Source organism: Orcinus orca, chromosome 12, assembly GCF_937001465.1.
Source record: "Orcinus orca chromosome 12, mOrcOrc1.1, whole genome shotgun sequence".
Lineage (NCBI taxonomy): Eukaryota > Metazoa > Chordata > Mammalia > Artiodactyla > Delphinidae > Orcinus > Orcinus orca.
The window spans coordinates 55,875,617-55,898,447 of NC_064570.1; the positions used below are offsets into that span (position 1 = coordinate 55,875,617).

The following is a 22,831-nucleotide window of genomic DNA, read 5'->3' on the forward strand; positions in this document are numbered from 1 at the left end:
GAGTCAGAAGATGAGTCACTTCAGAGGAAAATACATTAAGGTTTAAATAACTTGAAATTATCTTAATGCCACAACGATTAGAAAACGTTCTGCAACGCAGCGATATACAACAATTCAGGAATATTACAGATAGACATTTAGATCTCATTTGAACAAAGGTCATAATTGAAGCTCTAAGTACATACCAGTTCTGAAGCAAATAATTGAAGAGGAAAAAAGAAAATAAGATACATGCCCAAACTTGGAGATACTCTCATATTGGGGGGATGGGCAGGAAATAGTGACAGAGACAGATAGCTGTTTCACAGTGGAAGGAAAACTAGGATAATGTATTGGTAAAGAAATAGAGCTAAGGGTAAGTAGGTTTGATAAAAAAAAAAAGAATGTCAGATTTTCATGCATATTGAGAAAAAACTGTAGTGGTTACGTAAAGACAAAAGATAAGGGTAACATTCAATTTGCTAATTGCAAATTATATCATATTTACTTAAAAAATCCAACTTAACATATGCAAAAACAGAATGGGAAATTTAATCTACTAAAGGAGCAGCTTCGATAAACCTGATTTCGGTTAAGTCAATAGAGCTAACAACATAAGAATTTGTGCTTTTCTAAAACATTGATTTCTCAGCAAACTAATTTTAAAATACATTATGTTCTGAAAGTCCTCTAAGCAATATAAAAATAAGACATTATTTTGAATTAATATCTGAAACGATATTATTTCAAAATCATCAGCTTCCCACCAAGAATCATTAGTTCTCTATGATGATAATTCCTCTTGGGTTTTATCAAAATAAAATAAATCATAACTTCAAAAGTGCCAGTATTATATTACTTCTTCCCACTCAAAAACCCATTTTTCATCCTGAAATTCATTATAAGAAAATTTAGAGCATTATCTTTATGTTTTAATAAATTACTTACCAGTGTGGTAAAGATGTAATGATAATATTCTGTCATCATTCCCATAGCTAATGCCTACGAAGTAAAAAATAAAAATATTAAAATATTAATATTGAAGGTACACGTTAGATGAAATACATTATGTCAATAAGACAAGTGAGATGAAAATAGCAGAATGTAATGAAGAATCAGCCTATAGTATTCAGGTTACATTAAAATTGGGTCAAACTAAATCTTTTTTCCATAGTTAAAGAAGATTAGTGGTTACAAAGGAATTTCTGAACCAATTCTCTTGATAGAAAAGCTATTAATTGAATGTTTGCAATTGTAAAGCTTATGTTTTACATATTAAAAGAGGCATTAAATTTGAAACAAAACCTCAAATGAGCAAATCTTAGTTCATTATATTTGTAATATCTTCACTACAAATTCCATAATAAGGAACACCATTTTATTTTGTTGAAAAGTATTACTCAATTAGGAAAACAGTGCTCCAAAGTACAATACCAACAGGAATTTTTTTTAGCATTTTAGAGACGTTTTCTTAGTATTAATGAAGCAAATGTAAATCACCACTGTACAGATAAAGGCAAGTTTATTTTTTATTAATGAACAATTGAAATTTACTATGTTTTATTTCACACTTCTAAAGTCCTCATCAATTTTAGACTATCAGTCTTAAAACAAGGACTTTTGGGTTAGAACTCCCAGTCATAAGAAGTGTCAATTTCCTCTCTGAAAATACAGAATCCTTTAGAAATAGCTATTTATCAGTGAACAGTAGCTGGTGATGATAATTGAAAAATGATGCATTTTTGAGCTGAATGAAGAGCTCTTAGTAGGAAACAAGTATTCTCAGGTGCATCTAATGTTCTTCCACAAACTACTAACTACTCAAATTGGTTTACTAAGTAGCTGCCCCAGCTACATCCTTTGTATTCCATACCCATAGGTAGGTATTAACCAATTAGCTACAATAAAATGTGTATTTCCACAGCATTAGCTGTTCAGTAAGAAAAGATAAATGTTTGTGAAAAATTTTGGGATATATGAAATGTATTTTTTTTAAAGGGAGAAACATTTGTTAATGATAGGTAGCATCAAAGAACTGAGCAGAGGAAAGGAACTTAGGAATTGTGATACTGTAATTTATAATAAGAAATATGTATTTGGTCTTCATCCCATTTCTGGCACAAAACTCCAGATACTCTTAGAATTTCCCAAACAATAAAAGCAATGGGAACATCTTTGTTATAATATTTGGTTTCTTTTCTTCACTTCCTGAAATTGCTTCAGAGCCATAAAGGTGAAATGGGTGTCTTGTTATTCTTAGCAAGCCCCTTTCAACCACAACTGAGTTTATGTCAAATGAGGTGACTTTGGAAAATCCCCTAAGATGGGAGGGTGGGTGCTGGTTGCCAGGGGAAAGCAATCTCATGATTGGAAGGTTGAAACTTTCAGTTCTACCCCGGTGACCTCCTGGGAAGGAAGAGGGGCTGGAGACTGAGTTCAATCGCCATGGCCAATGATTTAATCAATCATGCCTATGAACTGAAGCCACCAGAAAAACCCAAAAGGAGAGGATCTGGAGAGCTTCCAGGTTGGTGAACATGTGGAGGTGCGAGGAGAGTGGCATACTCAGAAGGGTCGAGGAAGCTCCTTGCCCTTGCCCTGTATCTTGCATCTCTTCCAATCTGGCTGTTACTGAGTTACATCCTTTCATAATAAACCGGGAATCTAGTACGTAAAATGTTTCTCTGAGTTCTGTGAGTTGCTCTAGCAAATTAATCGAACCTAACGAGGGGGTTGTAGGAACCTCCAATCTATAGCCGGTGGGTCAGAAGCACAAGTGATTACCTGGACTTGTGGTTCATGTCCGAAGCGGGGGAGGTGGGGAAACAGTCTTGTAGGACTAAGCCCTTAACCTGCAGAATCGGATGCTACCTCTGGATAGACGCTGTGAGAACTGGATTGGGTTGTAGGACAATGTGCTGGCATCAGAGCACTGCCTGTGGTATGGGGAACACCCCCCCACACACAACTGAATTGGATGTACAACTTTTAGGAAACAAATAATATTTCCTGAATGGATAAAAATTACATGAGCCAATAACTCTCTGATAAATTTGCATTTAAGCAAAATAAGAGAAAATTTTTCTTATTAAATAAAAATTTACAAGATTATCTTTGTAGAAGGTATTCATTGTTCCTGATGGATATGTGTTAAAGGTCTCACAACTTCAGAACTACTCAATGAGAGTTCAGCATTACCCTTGTCGATGTTTGTTACTTTACCAACTCAGTAGGCATAGAAATATCGATTGGGATAAATGAAAGAAACAGCGATTCAGATGTATAACTATAAATAACACATAATGCCTAAAAAGTGCTGGGTACTATTCTGAGCACACTGCACATCTTAATCAATTTAGGCCTCATTAAAAATCCTATGACGTAGGTCCTATTATTATACTTATTTTACAGGTGAAAAAACTAAGACATAATAAGAATGAATAAATGAGTCAACAAATTGAGACAGTGAGTGAAAATAAACTCCAGGTCTCTAACTCTTGGAGCTTGGATATAGAGCATAATCTATGCCTTTTTTTTTTTAAATTTTTTTTAATCTATGCCTTTTATAAAGTGGCATATTTTATATTCCCAAAGATATAGATCCATTTAGGATCTATACATTCTAAAATTTTGGCTGTTTCCTCCTTGATAATTCGAAAACCTGGGAATCTCAGCCCAATCCTGGAAATTGTGTTTTGGAGGCGAGGGTGGGAGGTGGTTAAGAAAATGGTGTTCTGCACCAGCCCCAGGTTTCTTCTTCATTACGTTGAAAAGAAACCTTTAAGGGATAACTGAGGACTGTGTGAGCATTTCACTGACCTCCCTTCAGTCTTTGATTCTGAAAACAAGAGTCAGTATGGACTACGAACTTAGATCTAAGTAGAAAAGTTTAGTTATTTTTGATGGAGTACCTATACTCTAACATGAACAAAAGTGAACAAAGGGGATACTCTCTTGAAAGGTGAGTTAATAATTTCCAATGGGAATTAAAAAAGAACTTGTTCTGGACCTTCTTTTAATTATAGCATTTATGTCTTGCTACTAGTGCTTCTGAATTATTATCTTCTTGTGTATAAATAAGAGTGGCCACAAAAGAAAATTGCTTGTGCCACGTCACCCCTCCTGGAAAGAAATACCACGGAATAATTTTTTCCCAAATCAAAATATTGTTAGAATTTCCCAACATTTAACTGATGTAGCGTTAACAATGCCATATGACAAATTAACACATGCAGTTATCCAGGCATATACTTTGCAACCAGTTTATCCTTCAGGTTATATCTGGACGTTACATTGCTTAAGGTTAACAATCGGAGGGGTTAGACTTTATACGTATTTCTTAAAATTTTATTATATTTTACTTCTTGCTGCTGTAGCAGTTTCTTTGTATCTGCTTTTACATTTTTCCAGGCTAAAAATTTGATTTCACACTCTCTGATATGGACTTTAAAGTCCTTGGTTGCTATTTTTTTCTGTGACAGAATGTCTTTGTGAGACTTTACTCCACAGCATCCTGGCCCTGCCATGGAGGATTCTCTTTGACAAATCTGAGTAGAGGTGGAATCTTTTGCTATTAAGACATGTATGCCAATGAGTGCCCTTGATTTGCCTCAGAGGAAATCTCGCCAAGCCCAGGCTTCACTCACTTTTAAAGCTCTCAGGCAGGAAAACTTCAAATCCATGGTTGCTCACTATTCAGTAAGAGCTCAGTCAGTTTAAATAAAACAAACAAACATCTCTTTTTCTTGATACTCCTAATATTTGTTCTTGGATTAAGCCAGACAAGCTGAAAGCCCATTTGTGTCTTATCTTCAACTCTTGTACCATTTCTTTGGAGTGTGATCATTAGCCAACATTGAGGAATCTCAGAAAAATTTCATAAATCATAAAATGGAGTCCTATTAAATGTACTGCTGCAGTTACAAAAAAGAAGCTATTTACTTTCTTTTTGAATTGGTTTCTAGAGTAGCTAAGATCCAAATATGAGATAAATGCTCTCTGGGACAAGGTAAGTTTTAAAAAAATCCCACCATGTGTGGTCTGCCAGTGTTACAGGATCAAAAAGCATGCATTCTGTGCAATAGTGTTACTCTGACTTCAACTTAACTTTCATATTCTCATTTCCCCTCCGTTCTGATTTTTCACCTACTAATCTTGTTAAAATTATATAATTTTACTGTTGTATATATTTTAGATACTACTTTAATTCTGTTTTCGTTTTGCAAATAGCAGGTTACACATCAGAAAACAAGTATGAAATAAGGGATATATCAACTAGAAGCCAGAATGGAAATTCTATTATTAAAGGTGATGGATACTCTCACCTTTCAAACAGCAAAGTAAGTCAGAGTTAGTTACTCTAGAGACAAGACAACTGATCACCTATATACTTGTTGGAGGCCTAGAGAAAGCTTACCAAAAGCCTATTATTTGTCACTGACAGATAGTACAGCGATACTCACTCCAGGCATAAAGGAAAGGTATCCTTTCCAAGTCTGTGTATTCTAAATGTGACCAAGAATTGTTTGGTATTAAATGAAAAACAAATCCCTATTCTAGATTCCAGTGCTTACTTTATCGCATCATTTTGTTCCCAAAAAGACCCAACCAAACAACAACAACCACCCTTATATTCTTTATTACTCAAATATAACACTAGAGCAATTTTCCAAATCCAATTAAATATTTTACTGTAGTGAAACCAACATCATATTGGAAGATTGGATAAACATCTGCTTAATAAACTAACCATGTTATAACAGACATTTACTGTTGGTAGTTATATTTTATGAGATATAATTTGACATCTGAATCTGCATAACTCTCTAGTAGAGATATTTTATCCTACATTTGAGAGGTTTCAAGACAGGTGGCTAATCTCCAGTCAGGCAGTGTGTATAGAAGAGCTTAAAAAACAAAGTCCAAAGACTTGTGTTCAAATTCAGGCTCTACTACATAGTACAGCCTTGTACTAGCTATTTAACCCCTTACATCAATCCCCTCATATATAAGATATGAGCTAATAATAATTGTTTTCCAGTGTGCTGTTAGGCCTGAATAGTGCTGAAGTAATAGTAAGAGGTTTTACTGCTATGAATTGTTTCATTTGATTGATTTAGAATTATCTTTTTAGGTAGGCAATGCTTATTCTGAAATGAATACTTCCTAACATCACTAAGAGAAATATAAATCCCTCTGCTATTTCCTTGATCAATGATGGACATTGATCAAGCTACTTAATCTTTCTGAGACTCAGTTTCTTTGTCTGTAAAGTGGAGCTAGTCCCTACTTCATTTGGTTATGGTGATAATTAAATAAGATCAAATGTGTAAGGCATCTGAGCGTACATGACAGGTAAAGAACATTTTTTTTTTCTCTTTCTTACTAGTTGATTTTAATGGTTGAGCTGCTTAATTGTTGATTTGAAGTTTATTCCCTCATTTCAGCACAAAACAGAAATATCTACTTCATTGATCAATATTCACATTAACAAACGGCATTTTAGCCATTTGAAAGGAACCTCGGATATTCAATGTGCTTTAAAGATCATCAATATTTATATTACTTTTCTTTTAAGACAATTAATTAAAGTACTTAGACTTTTTATCAGAAAATCACATCAAGGTGACTTCTCTGGCTTTTTTTTTTAAACCGACTGTGTAACAATAACACTTTGATTTAAAAAACAAAAAAACAGGGGACTTCTCTGGCGGTCCAGTGGTTAATACTCCATGCTTCCACAGCAGGGGGCATGGGTTTGATCCCTGGTTGGTGGGGAACTAAGATTCCCACATGCCACACAGTGTAGCCAAAAAATAAATAAATAAATAAACAAGACAAAAAGACAACCCTCAGAATGGGAGAAAATATTTGCAAATGAAGCAACTGACAAAGGATTAATCTCCAAAATATACAAGCAGCTCATGCAGCTTAATATCAAAAAAACAAACAACCCAATCCAAAAATGGGTGGAAGACCTAAATAGACATTTCTCCAAAGAAGATATACAGATTGCCAACAAACACATGAAAGGATGCTCAACATCACTAATCATCAGAGAAATGCAAATCAGAACCACAATGTGGTATCACCTCACACCGGTCAGAATAGCCATCATAAAAGATCTACAAACAATAAATGCTGGAGAGGGTGGATAAAAGGGAACCCTCTTGCACTGTTGTGGGAATGTAAACTGATACAGCCACTATGGAGAACAGTATGGAGGTTCCTTAAAAAACCTAAAAATAGAATTACCATATGACCCAGCAATCCCATTACTGGGCATATACCCTGAGAAAACCATAATTCAAAAAGATACATGCACCACAGTGTTCACTGCAGCACCATTTACAATAGCCAGGACATGGAAGTAACCTAACAGTCCATAAACAGGTGAATGGATAAAGAAGATGTGGCACATATATACAATGGAATATTACTCAGCCATAAAAAGAAACAAAATTGAGTTATTTATAGTGAGGTGGATGAAGCTAGAGTCTGTCACAAGAGTGAAGTAAGTCAGAAAGAGAAAAACAAATACCTATGCTAACACATATATATGGAATCTAAAAAAAGAAAAAGGTTCTGAAGAACCTAGGGGCAAGACAGGAATAAAGACGCCGACGTAGAGAATGGACTTGAAGACACAGCTTGAGGGGGACTGGGAAGGGGAAGTTGGGACAAAGTGAGAGAGTAGCAATGACATGTACACACTACCAAATGTAAAATAGATAGCTAGTGGGAAGCAGCTGCATAGAACAGAGAGATCAGCTCAGTGCTTTGTGACCACCTAGAGGGGTGGGATAGGGAGGGTCAGAGGGAGACGCAAGAGGGAGGAGATATGGGGATCTATGTATATGTATAGCTGATTTACTTTGTTATACAGCAGAAACTAACACACCATTGTAAAGCACTTATACTCCAATAAAGATGTAAAAAAAAATTTCAAACTCAAATTTAATAAAGGAATTAAGAACTTAAATAATTTAAAGATTACCTGTTTCAAAATGCCTGCTGCCATTTCATGGCTACAGTCAAAGATGACATGGAACTCCTTGCCTCTTTTCATTTCTTTTAGTAAGGGTTTTGCATCCTTTGTATCAGCAGGTAGTTGACGGATCTTAAGTCGAAGATTGTATCTTGATGGAGCTTTGATGAGCTCCTGCAAGCGAATGAGACCTTTAATGGAAAAGAAAAAAAATAGAATGTTACAGAAAAAACAGAGTAGTTCATAGAATCACAAAACATACCACAGTGTCTGATTTCCTTGACCATGTACATGTGTACGTCATGACGTGACCATTGAAATTCCTACTTCAGAACTCCCAATCCCCAGTTATTTTTGTTAAAATCACTTCTCAAATTCTTAGGGTATTTCTCAAAGTATGAAAGACATACATGACTGTAAGTTAATGTAAATAATTAAAATAGATAAAATAATTTAAAATAAATGTTTCCCTCTCTATCCTAATTCTACTCCCAGTGGGTTGTCACTGTTGATGGCTTGAAATATTATCCTCCATATACTTCCTATGTATTTGCACATATATACATAGAGGGTTTTTTTTTGTATTTTACATCAATAATTGTTTTGTGACAATGTCTTATAGGTCATTGTAAGTTAGTGATTACTGTTCTAGTTTGTCCAATTAAGTTTTAGTGGACATAATTTATGTAATTATTCTCTATTATTACAAACTTTGGTTATTGTTTCTTGTTTTTGTTCACAAGTAATGGTATAGTAATTTGGTGTATATGTAAGAGTGATATACTTTTCTTAATAAAAAGACTAAATAGCCAGAAGTGTAATTAAATTATTTTAAGAAATAAAACTTTCCTTTGTATTGTTTTTATTTGTATCATTCTGTATTTCTTCAGAAATAAATATAACCACAGAAATTACTAATAAAGCAAACATTTTCCTAGAAAAGTAGCTCCTGATTATATGTTTCAAAAATATATCAAATTAATAGGTCCATTTTCAATAGGTCATTAAACTGTTATGCATTTTTAAATAACAGAGACAAATCAATGAATTTATTCCTTTATAGAAACTTTCTAATTAATGAAACCCCTTAAAAACTGATATAAAAGATCCAATATATAAGAGTATGATAAGAAAAGAAGGATCATACAATTCTATTAGCTTGGACAGAATTAAGCAATTTCCTTTCCCCTTCTCCCCTCTTCCTTCTTATTTACCCCTTTTTCCATCTCATCTTTATATTTCTAAAACTCTACTTCTATCTTTCCTGAAAAACTACCTTCATAAATATTACTATGACAAACAATTATAAAGGAAAATATTTGTAAATAACTATCTGGAACTCTCTCTCTCTCTCTCTCTCTCTCTCTCTCTCTCTCTCTATATATATATATATATATATATATACACACACACACACATACTCTCTTTATTATATATATATAACTCTATTTGGAAACAGGAATTAAAAGAATCTTACTATGACTAAAAATCTACTGTGTATTAAAATAACATATGAGATATAAAGAATAAAATCTAATTCTAGGAATTTTTTTTTCATTCAGTTTTTAAATAAATAATAGATCCTCTTAGACATGTAATGCTATATACACTTTAATATGTTGCAACATAGTTATAAAATTAACATGACTAATTTTCAGTATTTTTATCCTTGAGACATGCAAGATAAAACATGTAAATTCATAAATATATAGTATCTTTTGCTTTTAAAATATCGTCCCACCAGACTTCCCTGGTGGCACAGTGGTTAAGAATCCACCTGCCAATGCAGGGGACACGGGTTCGATCCCTGGTCTGGAAAGATCCCACATGCCTTGGAGCAATTAAGCCCATGCACCACAGCTACTGAGCCTGCGCTCTAGAGACTGCGAACCACCACTACTGAGCCCATGTGCCACAACTACTGAAGCCCATGTGCCTAGAGCCCGTGCTCCACACAAGAGAAGCCATGGCAAGCAGAAACTCGTGCACCACAACGAACAGTAGCCCCCGCTCGCCACAACTAGAGAAAGCCCATGTGCAGCAACGAAGACCCATTGCAGCCAAAAAAATAATAATAAATAAAATTATAAAAAATTAAATGAATTCATTAAATAAAACATTGTCCCATAAAGTTTACTTCATTGTAAGTTGTTTTAAAATTTTGATATATAAAATCCTACAGATAATATTTGCATAAATTACACAGTATAATACTATTAGTAAAATAAATGTTACATGTTAATTGATATCAAATATACCCGTTAAACATGATACAATTCAGTCTAGGGAATTATGTATATAATGAGTACAGATGTTAACACTGAACTGTACAAAGATGAAAACAAATATTTGAATTTATAACACCTGCTTAATTGTAGCAGCATTTAACATTGGGCTTATAAAATCCTGTAAAACATCTATAAAAGGCTATACATTTCTTTACATATGGGAGTACTCTGTAACTAAATTAGAATAAATTCTTAAAGGGTAGTAACATTGTTTAACTACTTTTTATAAATAAACCTGAATATAATTGCTGTAAGGCAGTGGCTCCCAAACTTTGGAAGGTATGATAGTAACCTGTGAAGCTTGGGTACAATCTAAACAACCTAATAAGAATCTTCAGGCGAGAGGACTCCTGCATGTACATTTTTAACAATCTTTCCAGGTGAGATATTCAAAGAGTGTGGCCAATTTCCAAAGATAGGTCTGGTTTCAGATAAGTGTCTTATGAGAGATACCCTTTGATAGCTATATTGTAGGATAATAACTATTTTATATTAACTAGTAGTTAATACTACTAGTATTAACTAGTAGCATAAGACAATAAAACAATTAAAGAATGATTTCCAACTTCATTAGGAAGAGTGAGTTAAAAAACTGTAAATACAACTGACTGTAGGAATAAGAGAGAGAAAAAAAGACATTCATTTACTTATGCATCAAATGTTTATTAAATTTTTACTGTAGGTCAAGCATTGTTCTAGACATTGAGGAGACAATGAAATATATAAATAGACAAATTTCCTGCCCATACCATGCTAAAAATACACAGGGGGACAAATGCTACTAAGCAAGCAATTATAAATGAAAAATGGCAATACTGTTTTGATAGGGAAAGTACAGATGGTTGAAGAAGCATATAGCAGGATCACCTAACTCAGAGTGGGAGTGTTCAGGGAAATTATCTCAAAGGAGGTGATGTCTAAGTTCATACCTAAATAAAAAGAAAGAATGGAAGGAATGGATGGAAGAAAAGACAGCTTTTATACTGGCGTGGAGGTGAGAGAGCATGGGCAAAGAATCTTAAGAAGCAAGGAAGAAGTGCTGACAAGTGTAATTTGAGAAGAAGGCAGGGATGCTTAGGATGCCCTTGTATTTTACATTAGAGTTAAGGCCCTTAACTTAAGGGTGGTAGAAAATGCTCACTTGGAATCTGCATCTCAAAAGAATCACTCAGATTTTCACTACAGAGGACAGAAGAGAAGAACTAAAACGGGAGGAAGAGTTGGAAGACAGTTGTAATAATGCAGGTTGGGAAAGGGTAAGGTGTGTGTTCAGGTCAAGACGGTAGGGAGAGAAAGAAGTGGAGGGATTAGAGATTTTTTTTTTTTTATGGTGTGTTAGTTTCTGCTTTATAACAAAGTGAATCAGTTATACATATACATATGTTCCCATATCTCTTCCCTCTTGTGTCTCCCTCCCGCCCTCCCTATCCCACCCCTCTAGGTGGTCACAAAGCACGGAGCTGATCTCCCTGTGCTATGCGGCTGCTTCCCACTAGCTATCTATTTTACGTTTGGTAGTGTATATATATATATATGTCCATGCCACTCTCCCACTTTGCCTAGAGTCTGTCATACAGAGTGAAGTAAGTCAGAAAGAGAAAAACAAATACCGTATGCTAACACATATATATATGGAATCTAAGAAAAAAAAAAAGGGACTAGAGATTTTTGAGAAAAGATGATAAGTGGTTGGTGAGGGAGAAGGGCTGAGTCAGGGAGGTTTCTCAGATGTTTGGCTTGGGCATCTGTGAGGAGAGAGTGCTTCCAGAGTGTGAGGTCATGGGAGGAGTCTTATCTAGAGCAGCAGTTCTCAAAGTGTGGTCCACAGCCCCATCAGGAGGGTCCCTGAGGTCCAGTTATTTTCATAATAATAATAAGAGGTTATTTGGCTTTTTTACTTTCATTCAATCACACATGTGCAGTGGAGTGTTCTAGGGGTTACAAGACATGGATGATGTCATGGCAGATTGAACGAGGAAGTAGATATGAAAATCCAACTACCTCCTATTAAACCAAATAGTAAAGAGACTTACGAGAATGCAAAACAAAGCCACTCTTCTTATTACATTTTTGTTTTAGAAAATATAGGTATTTTTCATTAAAATATGATATGTGAATAGATAATAGATTTGTTATTGCAATTATTAAATGAATTAATATTTTTAAATGTTATAATTTTATTACTAATACGGTAAATGTTTATAAGCATATTATAAATGCTTTTAGAGATCCTCAGTAATTATTAAGAGTGTAAAGTGCTACCAAAACCAAAATGCCTAAAAATTACTAAATTGGATTATCTCTAAATTTTTCCTAGTTCTAAGTTTCTCTTATTCTCATTAAGTTATTTATATAAATGCAGACTGATCTAATACCAACCTTGGATGAGTAAAGAAAAGAAAGCTACCCTTGGCTTACTTACCTCACAAGATTTTGAGCGACTCAAATGTAAATTTGGGGGATTTAGTCTATCAGAGTCGCAATAGCCTGAGTGTTGAATGTGAATCTCAGTTCAAAAATCTATAATATGTGGATCTTTATGCAAGACATTGTATCTCTCTTAGATCTGTTTTATTTTCCTCTTCTCTATAATAGGGTAAAACCATCTATGAATTAATATATAAAACACCAGAAAAGGAACTGGCATATATTAGATTCTCAAAAAGTAGCAATTTTCATTGTTGTTATTTGGGTTAAGAAGGAAAGAATACAGTTATTTTTTTTAAATGTGCTGGTTACTAAATCTGTTCTTGGAAGTTATTTTGACACTCATATAAACTGAACACCTAACAACAACAAAATTTTAATCAAAATGTTGAGATTAACTCATTACCAAAGAAAAAGTAGCTATATAGTTATGGATTAGCCCAACAGTTCTGAATTGAAAAAGCTCAACTGACTCGAAAATAGAAATTTTCAGAAGTATAAAATCCACAAACAGCATTTGTAGAGTTCACCCTAAGTATAAATATTGCCAAGCGTTTTCAAGTGTCTTAAGAATTCATGTGGATAATCCACTGAGGTATCAGGTACAATAAATGTTTACTTATTCTCTTCACACATATACATCCCTGCTGACATTAATGTAAGAGATTTCAGTTTGCCAGCTTCCCTGAGGAATAATATTGAAGGGCTAAAAATTTTTAAAAAATAGCTGTTGCTAGTAGGAACTGTTATCTCTTACTTGAGAATTTGAGAGAAATGTTGTCTTTATTTATTCATTCATTCATTCAACATATATTTACTGCATATCTACTATGCACAAGACATCATTTCATGTATAAATATAATGATTGGAATAATAGTATTTATTCAGTCTTTAACTGCATGACATACAGTTTGACTTTTACATTTTTTAATACCAAACTTGTTTCTCTAATGCTTTTCACATTCACTTTTTGGAATCAAAATCGTTCAGCATTTCAGTCAGAGAGAAGAAATCTAGAGAGGTGTTTGAATACTGAAAGTAGAATCATGATTTTTAAATTCTGGCTTTCCACCATCTCCTGCACAGGTGCTTAGAGTCCTCTCTCGGCTTCTAAGTCTTCATTGCTCTGTCCAGTGCTATTGTTTCTCTTTTATCCATATTTCCATTGTAGATCCTTTCCCCTCCCCACTGTCTGACACTTACATACAAATCCCTGTCTGAATTCTGTTATTCAGAACACCTTGAAAGAATAAGAGGAGGGCTGACAAAATGGGAGATGCATTCAAGACATCCAAAGAGTGGACGTTTACTCACCTACTTGAGTTATCTGATGACATCCCTGTAATTTAACATATGTGGGTGAGATTTTTATCCACAGGAAAAACGGTTTAAACAGTAGGAACGTCTTTTACTTACAATACTGGCTAAGCACTTTCCGCTGTGGATCGCTATCGATCTTCCTACCTACCCCAGCATTCCTCTGCAATGTATTACAGTCCAAAAATGCCAATTTCAGAAAGGATTACCCTAATCCCTCCATCATATACAAGTAAATATGCATGTTCTGTAAAATGAAACAGTTTGTCCCCCTTTTAGGAAAAAAGTAAGCCTTTCAAAATAATTGGGATAGTATATATGTGGTCCTATCGTATGGTTCTTTGGTCAAAATGGAGAAATAAAAGGACTCATCTATAAGATAAAATAAAAGGGCAAAATCTATTTTGTTGAAAATACGGTTAACACAAATAATTTCCAAACAACAATTTTCAGAAATATAGTTTAACAAATTTGGCACCTGGTTAAGTTATTTAATGAAAGAGTAGAATTATAATGCCTTAAAACAGTCTTTTAATTATAATATCCCCTTTTCCCTAATGTAATTAGTTGATGTAATGATAATAAAAAAGAAACAATCCAGGCAGATGGGTTCCTGAAAATCTTCTAATAAGGAAGAGCACCACATTGCAATTATCCCTTTACTTTGGTAGATGAGTAACATTCTATTCCCTCTAATTCTATCACTGAGAGTACATTTCTTAAAGCTTTTTCTGCTGTCAGTTATTTTACAGTACCTAAAATCAAGGTGTATCTTAAGCTTCCAGGCAACAGAGGTCCAAGATGCTCTTTTCAGAAGTTGCCATCAATTTAGCTTTTAAGGAGAATCCAGATAATGTGGTCTTTGTGCAGGCCAGACTCCCCTTACCCAAAATGCATTGCCTAAAAATGACTCATCTACATTCAATCATCGTCAGTTTTTTTTTTTTTTTTTTCAGTTGAGAAAAGACAATTCATTGAAAGGCCAAGTATAACATTTCAAGGAGTTATTTTTATTGAATGTTTTATTTGTGCTACAGAGTGTTCTAAATAGAATGTATACCAGTTATGGACCTTGTAATGTACAGTAATGCTGTAAATATAGAGAAGGGAGCTAATCATAATAAGAAAAATCATAAATGGCTTTGACAGGAGAGGTAGATTGACATTGAAAAAAATTCTGTCTCCAAATTTTTGTCAGCCCTCCTCTCCTTGGGGGCAAGGTGAATTTGTTCAACAGTACAGGGAAGATAGAAAATAAAGAAAAGTGGGATCCAGAAAAAAAAAAAAAGGGAGAAGAAGAAAAGAGGAGAGGAAACTTCCAATGTGGTTTTCGTCTTCTTGGAAAAGGGAGAGAAAGCTATGTAAAGTAAAATTAGAGGGCTGGTTTCCTGGAAAAATCCTAAAATCCTACACTAACCTTACAGAGAGCAATTTCCTTCTCTCTTTTTGAAATTTGTTGTATATTTCAAGAATGACTGAGCCTAATACATTCAAAACTGAAAATATGTAAAAACACTTCAGCTTGACACATTAGAAACCAAGTGGCAAATGAGTTTCAATTCACATGCCAGGGTCAACTGATTATTGGTGGCTTCCTGGAGCACTGTGTTGAGAATATTCTTGAGACCAGTTCTGTGATCAGGGACATGGGTCAATAAGGGATGGAACCTGGGTGGTGGGGTAGGCAGGTATGGTAACACCATGTATTGGTCGTCCCTCTATTAAAATCTCTTCCTTATGTATTAGTGTCACCAAATCCTATCCACGATATTGTTTTATTGATGGCAAAGCCTTTCTATGCTTCAGAATGGAAAATAATACAGTGCAGACAACACATTTTAGGCACCATGCTCTCTGTTGAAGCCAGGATCCATATGGTTCAACCCTGAATCACGATGCATTCAAATAAGTAAAATCCAAACAGTAATTCTGACACTTAGAGTCCCATGAAAACATTTAAAACTTGCATAAATTTATTGTCTGAGGCAACTTATTAAAATTCTATATTCTTTCTCTTCTAAAACACCTCCAAATCCTGAAAACTCAGTTTGACACATAATACATGTACAAGTGTATTTGTGTGTGTGTACACTCAGGTACACATGCATACACACACTATTCCTCTACTTCTATTTCCCTGGGAAACTAATTTATCTCTGCCCTGCCTTCTCCTCCGAGGAGAATCTGGCCATGATGCTTTTGTTTTTTTCTGCTTGGCTCCCATTTGTAAAGCCCATACCACAAGGGCTCACGACACTGATCTAGCAAAGCAGAAGCTTCCCAGGAAAGACTAAGTGGGAAATCACTAACTGGCAATCCCTGAATAACCTTTAGCAGATTAGTCATGGACAAAGGTTGAAACCCTTTCAAACATATATGAAACCCTTTCTTAGGTTAATCTTGTCTGTTGCATCATGACGCCAAATTTCTGAACCATATTGTGGCATGGCAGTCTGCATCGGGCAGACATGAATGCCACATCATTAACGTTCTACTAAATGACTATAGACAAAGATATTTAAATATCTTACACTTGATTTTATCATCTGTAAAAATGTGATAATAGTAATTATAAACCATATAGGAAAAATCAAATGAGCTAATGCACAGAAATCACTTAGTACTGTGCTTGGAACATTTTAACACTTCTTATCAGTTTCTGGTAACCACTATCTTGGAACTCAGAGACTGCTGTGACATGTGTGCCTCAACAGGCCCTATTTGCTCCCTGAACCCTCCCTGTAACCTTGTGAGTGGTCTCTATCAAAATCTCTTCATTTCAAGTATCTAAGGGAAGTCTGCTTCCTGCTAGGAACCTAATTAACACTCCATCTTTACGCTGATGACTTCCACATTTATATCTCTTGCCGACCCCTTTCCTGAACTCTAGACGCTTAAATTAACTTTCCTATTTGACAGTTGCATAGTAAAGAATAAACCTTACCCACAGAGAGGTCTGGCCTGTGCGCTTACCTCCTGGGAGGTAATCTGTAAGCCCCAATAAGAGAACTTTGTTTATCTGGAGGCCTTGGACCACACAGAATATCTAACAACGTAATTTATGGTAGGGTCATGAGATATCAGCTAAACCTCTGGAGGGGATAGTGACCTACAGGTCAGCCAAGCAAGTGGTCAACTGTGTCTACGTGACCAAGCGCCAGTTACAACTCTGGACACCAAGGCTCCAGTGAGTTTTCTTGGTTGGTAATACTCCATGCCTACTGTCACTCATTGTTGCCTGGAAAAGTTGGTACTGCCTACAAATCCAGTTGTTGGGAGAAGACGACTGGAACCTGAGTGTGGACCTGTGTGCCTCTTCTTTTGGCTGAACTTATTCTGTATCCTTGTCATAAACTGTTGTCATAAATTGTAACAGTGAGTATAACAGCTTTTGGTCATTCTGTGAGTTGTCCTAGTGAATTATTAAACCTGAGGGTGATCTTGGGGTCTCCTGAATAAAGTAACATCTCTACCTTGATGTACAGTAAATACTAAAAAGCATTCCAAAATTGCCTCTTCATCTCCTCAGTCTCCAAACGTGTTCCTCCTTCGATTGTCCCCACCTATGATAAGGGCAACCCCTTATCATTCCAGATAGGCCAAAAACCTTGATGTCATCTTTAATCCTTTCTTTCTAGCACACCTCACATCCAATTTATTAGAAAATCTTATCAAATCTACCTTCAAATGTACATAAAAAGCTGTCAACTCTTACTACTTTTAATACACTGGATTGAGCTATTATGATCTCTCAAATGGACTGTAAAAGCTTCCTAAGTAGCACTGCCCTTACATATTTTTATATCCAGGTGTAGCCAGTAGAAATTCATAGCCTATGGTGTTTATTTCATAAGTCTGGTGAGTCAGTACTCTGGATCTTTTAAGATGGAAAGGTGGGAATGAAGAAGCCAGGAACATACAGAACAGTTTTAGTTAGTATAGGCCTGGATACTATGAGGGCAGTTAAGAGGAAATATGCTCAGTGGCCATTGAAATCCGAAGTCCTTAGGCTTGACTCAATACATAAAGAATTCTAAAGCATGAGACACATTATCAGTGGCTTGTGATTCTCTAGGTCAAGTTGAGGGAAACACTGTACTTCCAGACAACCAGTCCATCTAGATGTGCAGTCTTACTAGGCAGGGTCTTAGAGCTATAACCAGAAGTCTCAAGTTCAAAACGGGGGATGCACTACAATCCCCCAACCTCCATTCTTGTGACAAGCAGCCTTTAGAGCCATGTTCCTGGTGCAAGTTGCTGGAGCCAGGATGGGAGATAAGGACTTTGTCTTCCAAATACTGGGTTGTGTATTCTGAGTGCTAATTGCCTGATTGCCTGGTGTAATGAGACAGGGCAGGTAAAAAGCTGGACAGTTTAATGAGAAGGCAGTTGTATTTTTCAGAGCTCTTTTGGTAATATGTGCAGATCTAATTCATACTGCGCTGAGCAGAAATGGAGTTCACTGCTTCCCATAACTGAAAATAAACTCTGGGCCTGGTTGGAGGCAGGAACTCTTTGTTGCTCAGTTTTTTCCTCCTCTATGTTGCCTTCATTACCTCTTGACATTTCCTCACTTGACGGCACAGATGACCAACAGAATCTCACACTCATAAGGAAATCTGCCTCAAAAGTTCTGCCAAAGTCCTGCGAGGGACTCTGTCCGGCCCAGGTTGGGGTTATTTGGTGGGAGTAGGAGGGATGAAGTTAGATGAGTTTTGGGGTTGGGGGGAAGAAAGCCAGGCTTGCATGAGCCAAAGACTAAGAAGATTTCCTCAAAGGGATTCTGGGTAAACACACAAACAAAGGCAACCCAAAAACACATCACAGCAATGCTTTAGAAACTCTCTAAAAAGGATGACTGTACTTTGGTTTGTGACCACAGTTTGCTGATATTTTGATTCAGTGGTTGCTTATAATTAGTCACTGTATGATCTTTTTTATCAAACTGGGGCCCTTTTAAGAGCACAGGGAAATCTGCTCAGTATTCTGTAATAATCTAAATGGGAAAAGAATTTGAAAAAGAATAGATGCATGTATATGTATAACTGAATCACTTTGCTGTATACCTGAAACTAACATGACATTGTTAACCAACTATACTCCAATATAAAATTAAAAAAAAAAAAGAGTCTAAGCAGGTAGAGGTAAGTCCATAGTATTTAGTCCAGGAAAACAAGCATTACCCAGGAATGTCCTAGGCAAACCAGGAGTTCTGTGCAGTTCTCCTCTTACGTCACAGCATTCTTCATCCTTCATCATAGGTACTTCATTGCCTGCTGTCCTGACAATGTTACTGACCCACCCCCAGAGGAACTGGCACACCTCATTGTTCATTTCTGATGGTCACATTGCAGGTTGCTTTGTCTCAAGATGATCCTGCTAAAATGTACACCCATCCTTCTGTCACTCTACCTGCCCTCTCAGCTTGTGATAACCCAACTTCAGCTCTCCAGACCTAATCAGGTGGCTGATTAGGTAGCCTGCTGTTTTTTTAATTCCCACTTGTGTCCAGGTCAGTGCACTTATGAAGCAGCAAATGATCCTTCACAGCTCTTATTCTGGCTCTATCCCAGGATGCTGCTATTACTGGTTTTATCCGTATACATCAAATATGATTTAAAGTTGACACTGATGAAACAGCCTAAGAAATGTTCTGTGGTGGGCCAGTGACTAACAATAATTACCAAAACTACTGTGTATTGGTGAGAATGCCAAGTAGAATGTGACTCTTCAGGAGCTCAGGTTTTACTTTATCTTTTTGCTCCAGAAAAGAATACCATTAACCACCAATGCCTTTAGCAACTGTGTTCACGGAACATACATTTTATCTTATGAAAGGTTGAAAGATGTGAATAAATCAGGAACACATGACAGCACATATTATGTGAACTGAACTGGGAACGCAGAAGTGAAATACCAAACCATAAACAGTAGATGTTTGCCATCTATGAGATTATAGGATAGTGGGGCGATAGACATGCAAATCATTTTTCTACAATGAATTATGTATAATAATATGAGAGTCTCTAAAGTACAATGGAAGTGGTCGGGATAGAATGTCTAAGGAGGGGTAACCATTTGGCAGGTGGAAAAGGATGGATGTACTTGTAGGAAGAGGAAACTGCAGGTAGAAAATCTGATGATATGAGAGTATGGGAAGTTCAAAAATCATGTGAGTTATTTGGTGGGTACTGCTGGAAAATTGAATATAAGCTGTAACAAAGTGGGAGGTGAAGCTGGACCAGTAATAGGCAAGAACCAGTTATGAAGGGCACCATATTAGAATGCACTTTCTAAGTGAAGAAACTTCATAGTTTCAAGTATTAAAAAAAAAAAATTCAGGCTGGCTTAAGCAGAAATGAAGAATTATTAGAAAAATTCAGGTAGTTTCATGAAACCCCAATGTGGGAATTCAGTCATTCCTTAGAAACAGAAACAAGTAGGAGCAAGGTTATTAAGATATCATCATCTCTCACTTCCGTTCTTTTTTATGTGTCTGCTTCATTCTGGTCTTTCTAATGAGACCAGTTTTCTATTCTTCACAGTTCACACAGGAGACATGGCCATGCTTCAAATTCTCTCCTGAGTTTATTTGTTATACATTCAGCAGCTGGCAGGAACCAACTAATCTCTCTTGGTCCCAACTCAAAATTCCTGGAGAGAGGATCTAATTGGCCCAGCTGTGTTAACCCTTGATCTAATCAACTGTAGCCAGGGGCACTGACTTAACCCTAAGGTATGAACATTAGCCTTGGCTCCACCCCTAAGGGTGAGGAAGTTGGGGGACTTGGGAAGTTAGGTGTGCCTCCCCTGCCCACTATGGAATCACTGAATAAATTAAGGCAAATGACATGAACAAATTTTGCAGTTAAAAGATCACTTTGGTTATGTACCCAAGGATGAATTTGTGGGTGATACACTAGGGGACATTGAAATAGTCAAGGGTATTAGTGGAAAGGAAATTGTCTTGTGTTTTAGCCTCTATCAGCATAAATGAGAGAACAGCAGGAGACATTCTCTCTACACTCTCCCCTTTTCCTTGATTTTGCTAATGTCCTACCATGTATCTGTACACATTCTCTGTTATCTATTTCTCTGGAGACAGAATTTCTTATAAAGAAGAATTGTCATTGAATTTAATTACATCCTTAAGTGAGGCAACATGTGTTGAATTTTTAAATTTTGACTTTAGCTCAAAAGACCTTTAGGTTGCTCTGAAACACATGCCACATTGCTAACATAATGGACTCACATTATTCAAGGTTGTGAGAGTGACACAACACTAGAAATCGAATCTATTAATTTATGAGAAATGTATCTGTCACAGGCATGGTAAAACTTGAATTGCATGGCCCCAGCATTCTCAAATTATATGAGAAACCGTATAGCAATCTGAATTACTTAATATTAGTTTGGGATCAGAACAAAGGGGATTGGCTCAATGAATGTAATAATCATAGCACGTATTTGTGTTTGTGTTTTATTTGTAAGAACTCTGCAAAGAGGTAATATTGTCAGCCCCAGTTTGCAGATGAGATGAAGACATTGATATGGGGGTTATTATGTTCAAAGTCTCATGTCTAGTAAGTCTCAAAGCCATATTCAAATCCTGGAAATCTTTCTCCAAAGCCAGTATTCAAACTTGGAATCCAGTAAGGCTGATCTTGTTGGTAGTAAATCAACTAAGAATCTATTTTCCATTAACATTTTTTAGATGCGTCACATGTGTTTTCCTATTTTTGCCTAAAGAACTCAAATATCTCACTAATTCTCTTTCTGATGGATATAGCCTTTCTTCGGATATGTCAGGTATCTTCAGACAGGATATAATCAAATCTTGCTTACCAGGGAGGCATTCTGACTTCTAAGGTAGCTTCGCAACTTTTCATTCTCATTCATTATGTTTTGATTTCATAGTTTTAATTCTCAAAGGGTGACAATTTCCAGGTGTTTCCAAAGTACTTTACTCCTACTTTTAACAGTGACAATGGTACATATAGAGGTGTTCTGCATGTTGAATTTTATTCGTCCATAATGAGTTTGGGAAGCAAAACTCTTCTATTTGCCATCTGTTTGTTATACCAACATAAAATCTGCCATTGTATTTAAGCATAAATCTATTTTAAAATTTCTATTCCAAGATATTTTTAGAGTTTAAACTTTATATTTTCTTTCATTTTTATTATCTTGCATATTTTTTGGCCTCTGATTATCACTTGCTATTTCTATTGCTTTTCAAATCCTTCCCACTTTCCCATAAATCATCTAAGAATTGTTCAGTCTTGTTAAGATGAAGGAGAAGTCCTTCTCTACTAAATCTTTCTCAAATAATAAGCTCATGCATTGCATAGCCTCTCCCATAACTGCTAATAAGCAGTAGTCCTAGATTGTCAGTCCACGTGGAACTCCTGAACACAGGATCTAGTCAGTACCCCACATACACCAAACACACACTTGGATTGTTTTTTGCCCCTGTTCCCTATCAGTATGATGCTATCTTGACATCTCCATTGGTTGCTCCCTTATTTGTGTCTCTATGGCCCATTGAGACTCATCCTAAACATAAAAAACAAAGTAAAAAATAAACTGTTCATTACCTGTTTTCATTCTTTTGCAACTCAGAGGATTTTTGATAATGATATTTGATAATATTTATAATCACTTGTTATATACAAAATTAGTGTTTTCACTAATTTTTCACAAAAATTCTGAGAGGTATTTTTTCCTCTTTTTACAGGAAAAGGAGGCACAGGGATTTGAGCCAGCTGAAAATGACTTAAATCTAATAAGTGACAGAGCTGGAATTTGTACTCAGCACAGCTATATTTTTCT

General features: G+C 35.7%; 1 protein-coding gene across 4 annotated transcripts in view; it reads right to left on the bottom strand.

Annotated features, from left to right (window-relative positions):
- GRIK2 (glutamate ionotropic receptor kainate type subunit 2) overlaps positions 1-22,831 on the bottom strand; it is a 661,376-nt gene that overhangs the window by 345,927 nt on the left and 292,618 nt on the right. For all 4 annotated transcript variants that reach the window (XR_007470694.1, XM_049695632.1, XM_049695633.1 and 1 more), the window contains 2 exons: positions 7,976-8,157; positions 928-981 (listed from right to left, as the gene is read on the bottom strand). Coding sequence is in view for 3 of the 4 variants with exons in the window: in XM_049695632.1 (XP_049551589.1) it covers positions 928-981; positions 7,976-8,157 (236 nt within the window). In the remaining variant the exon portion in view is untranslated. The remainder of the gene's footprint in view (positions 1-927; positions 982-7,975; positions 8,158-22,831) is intronic.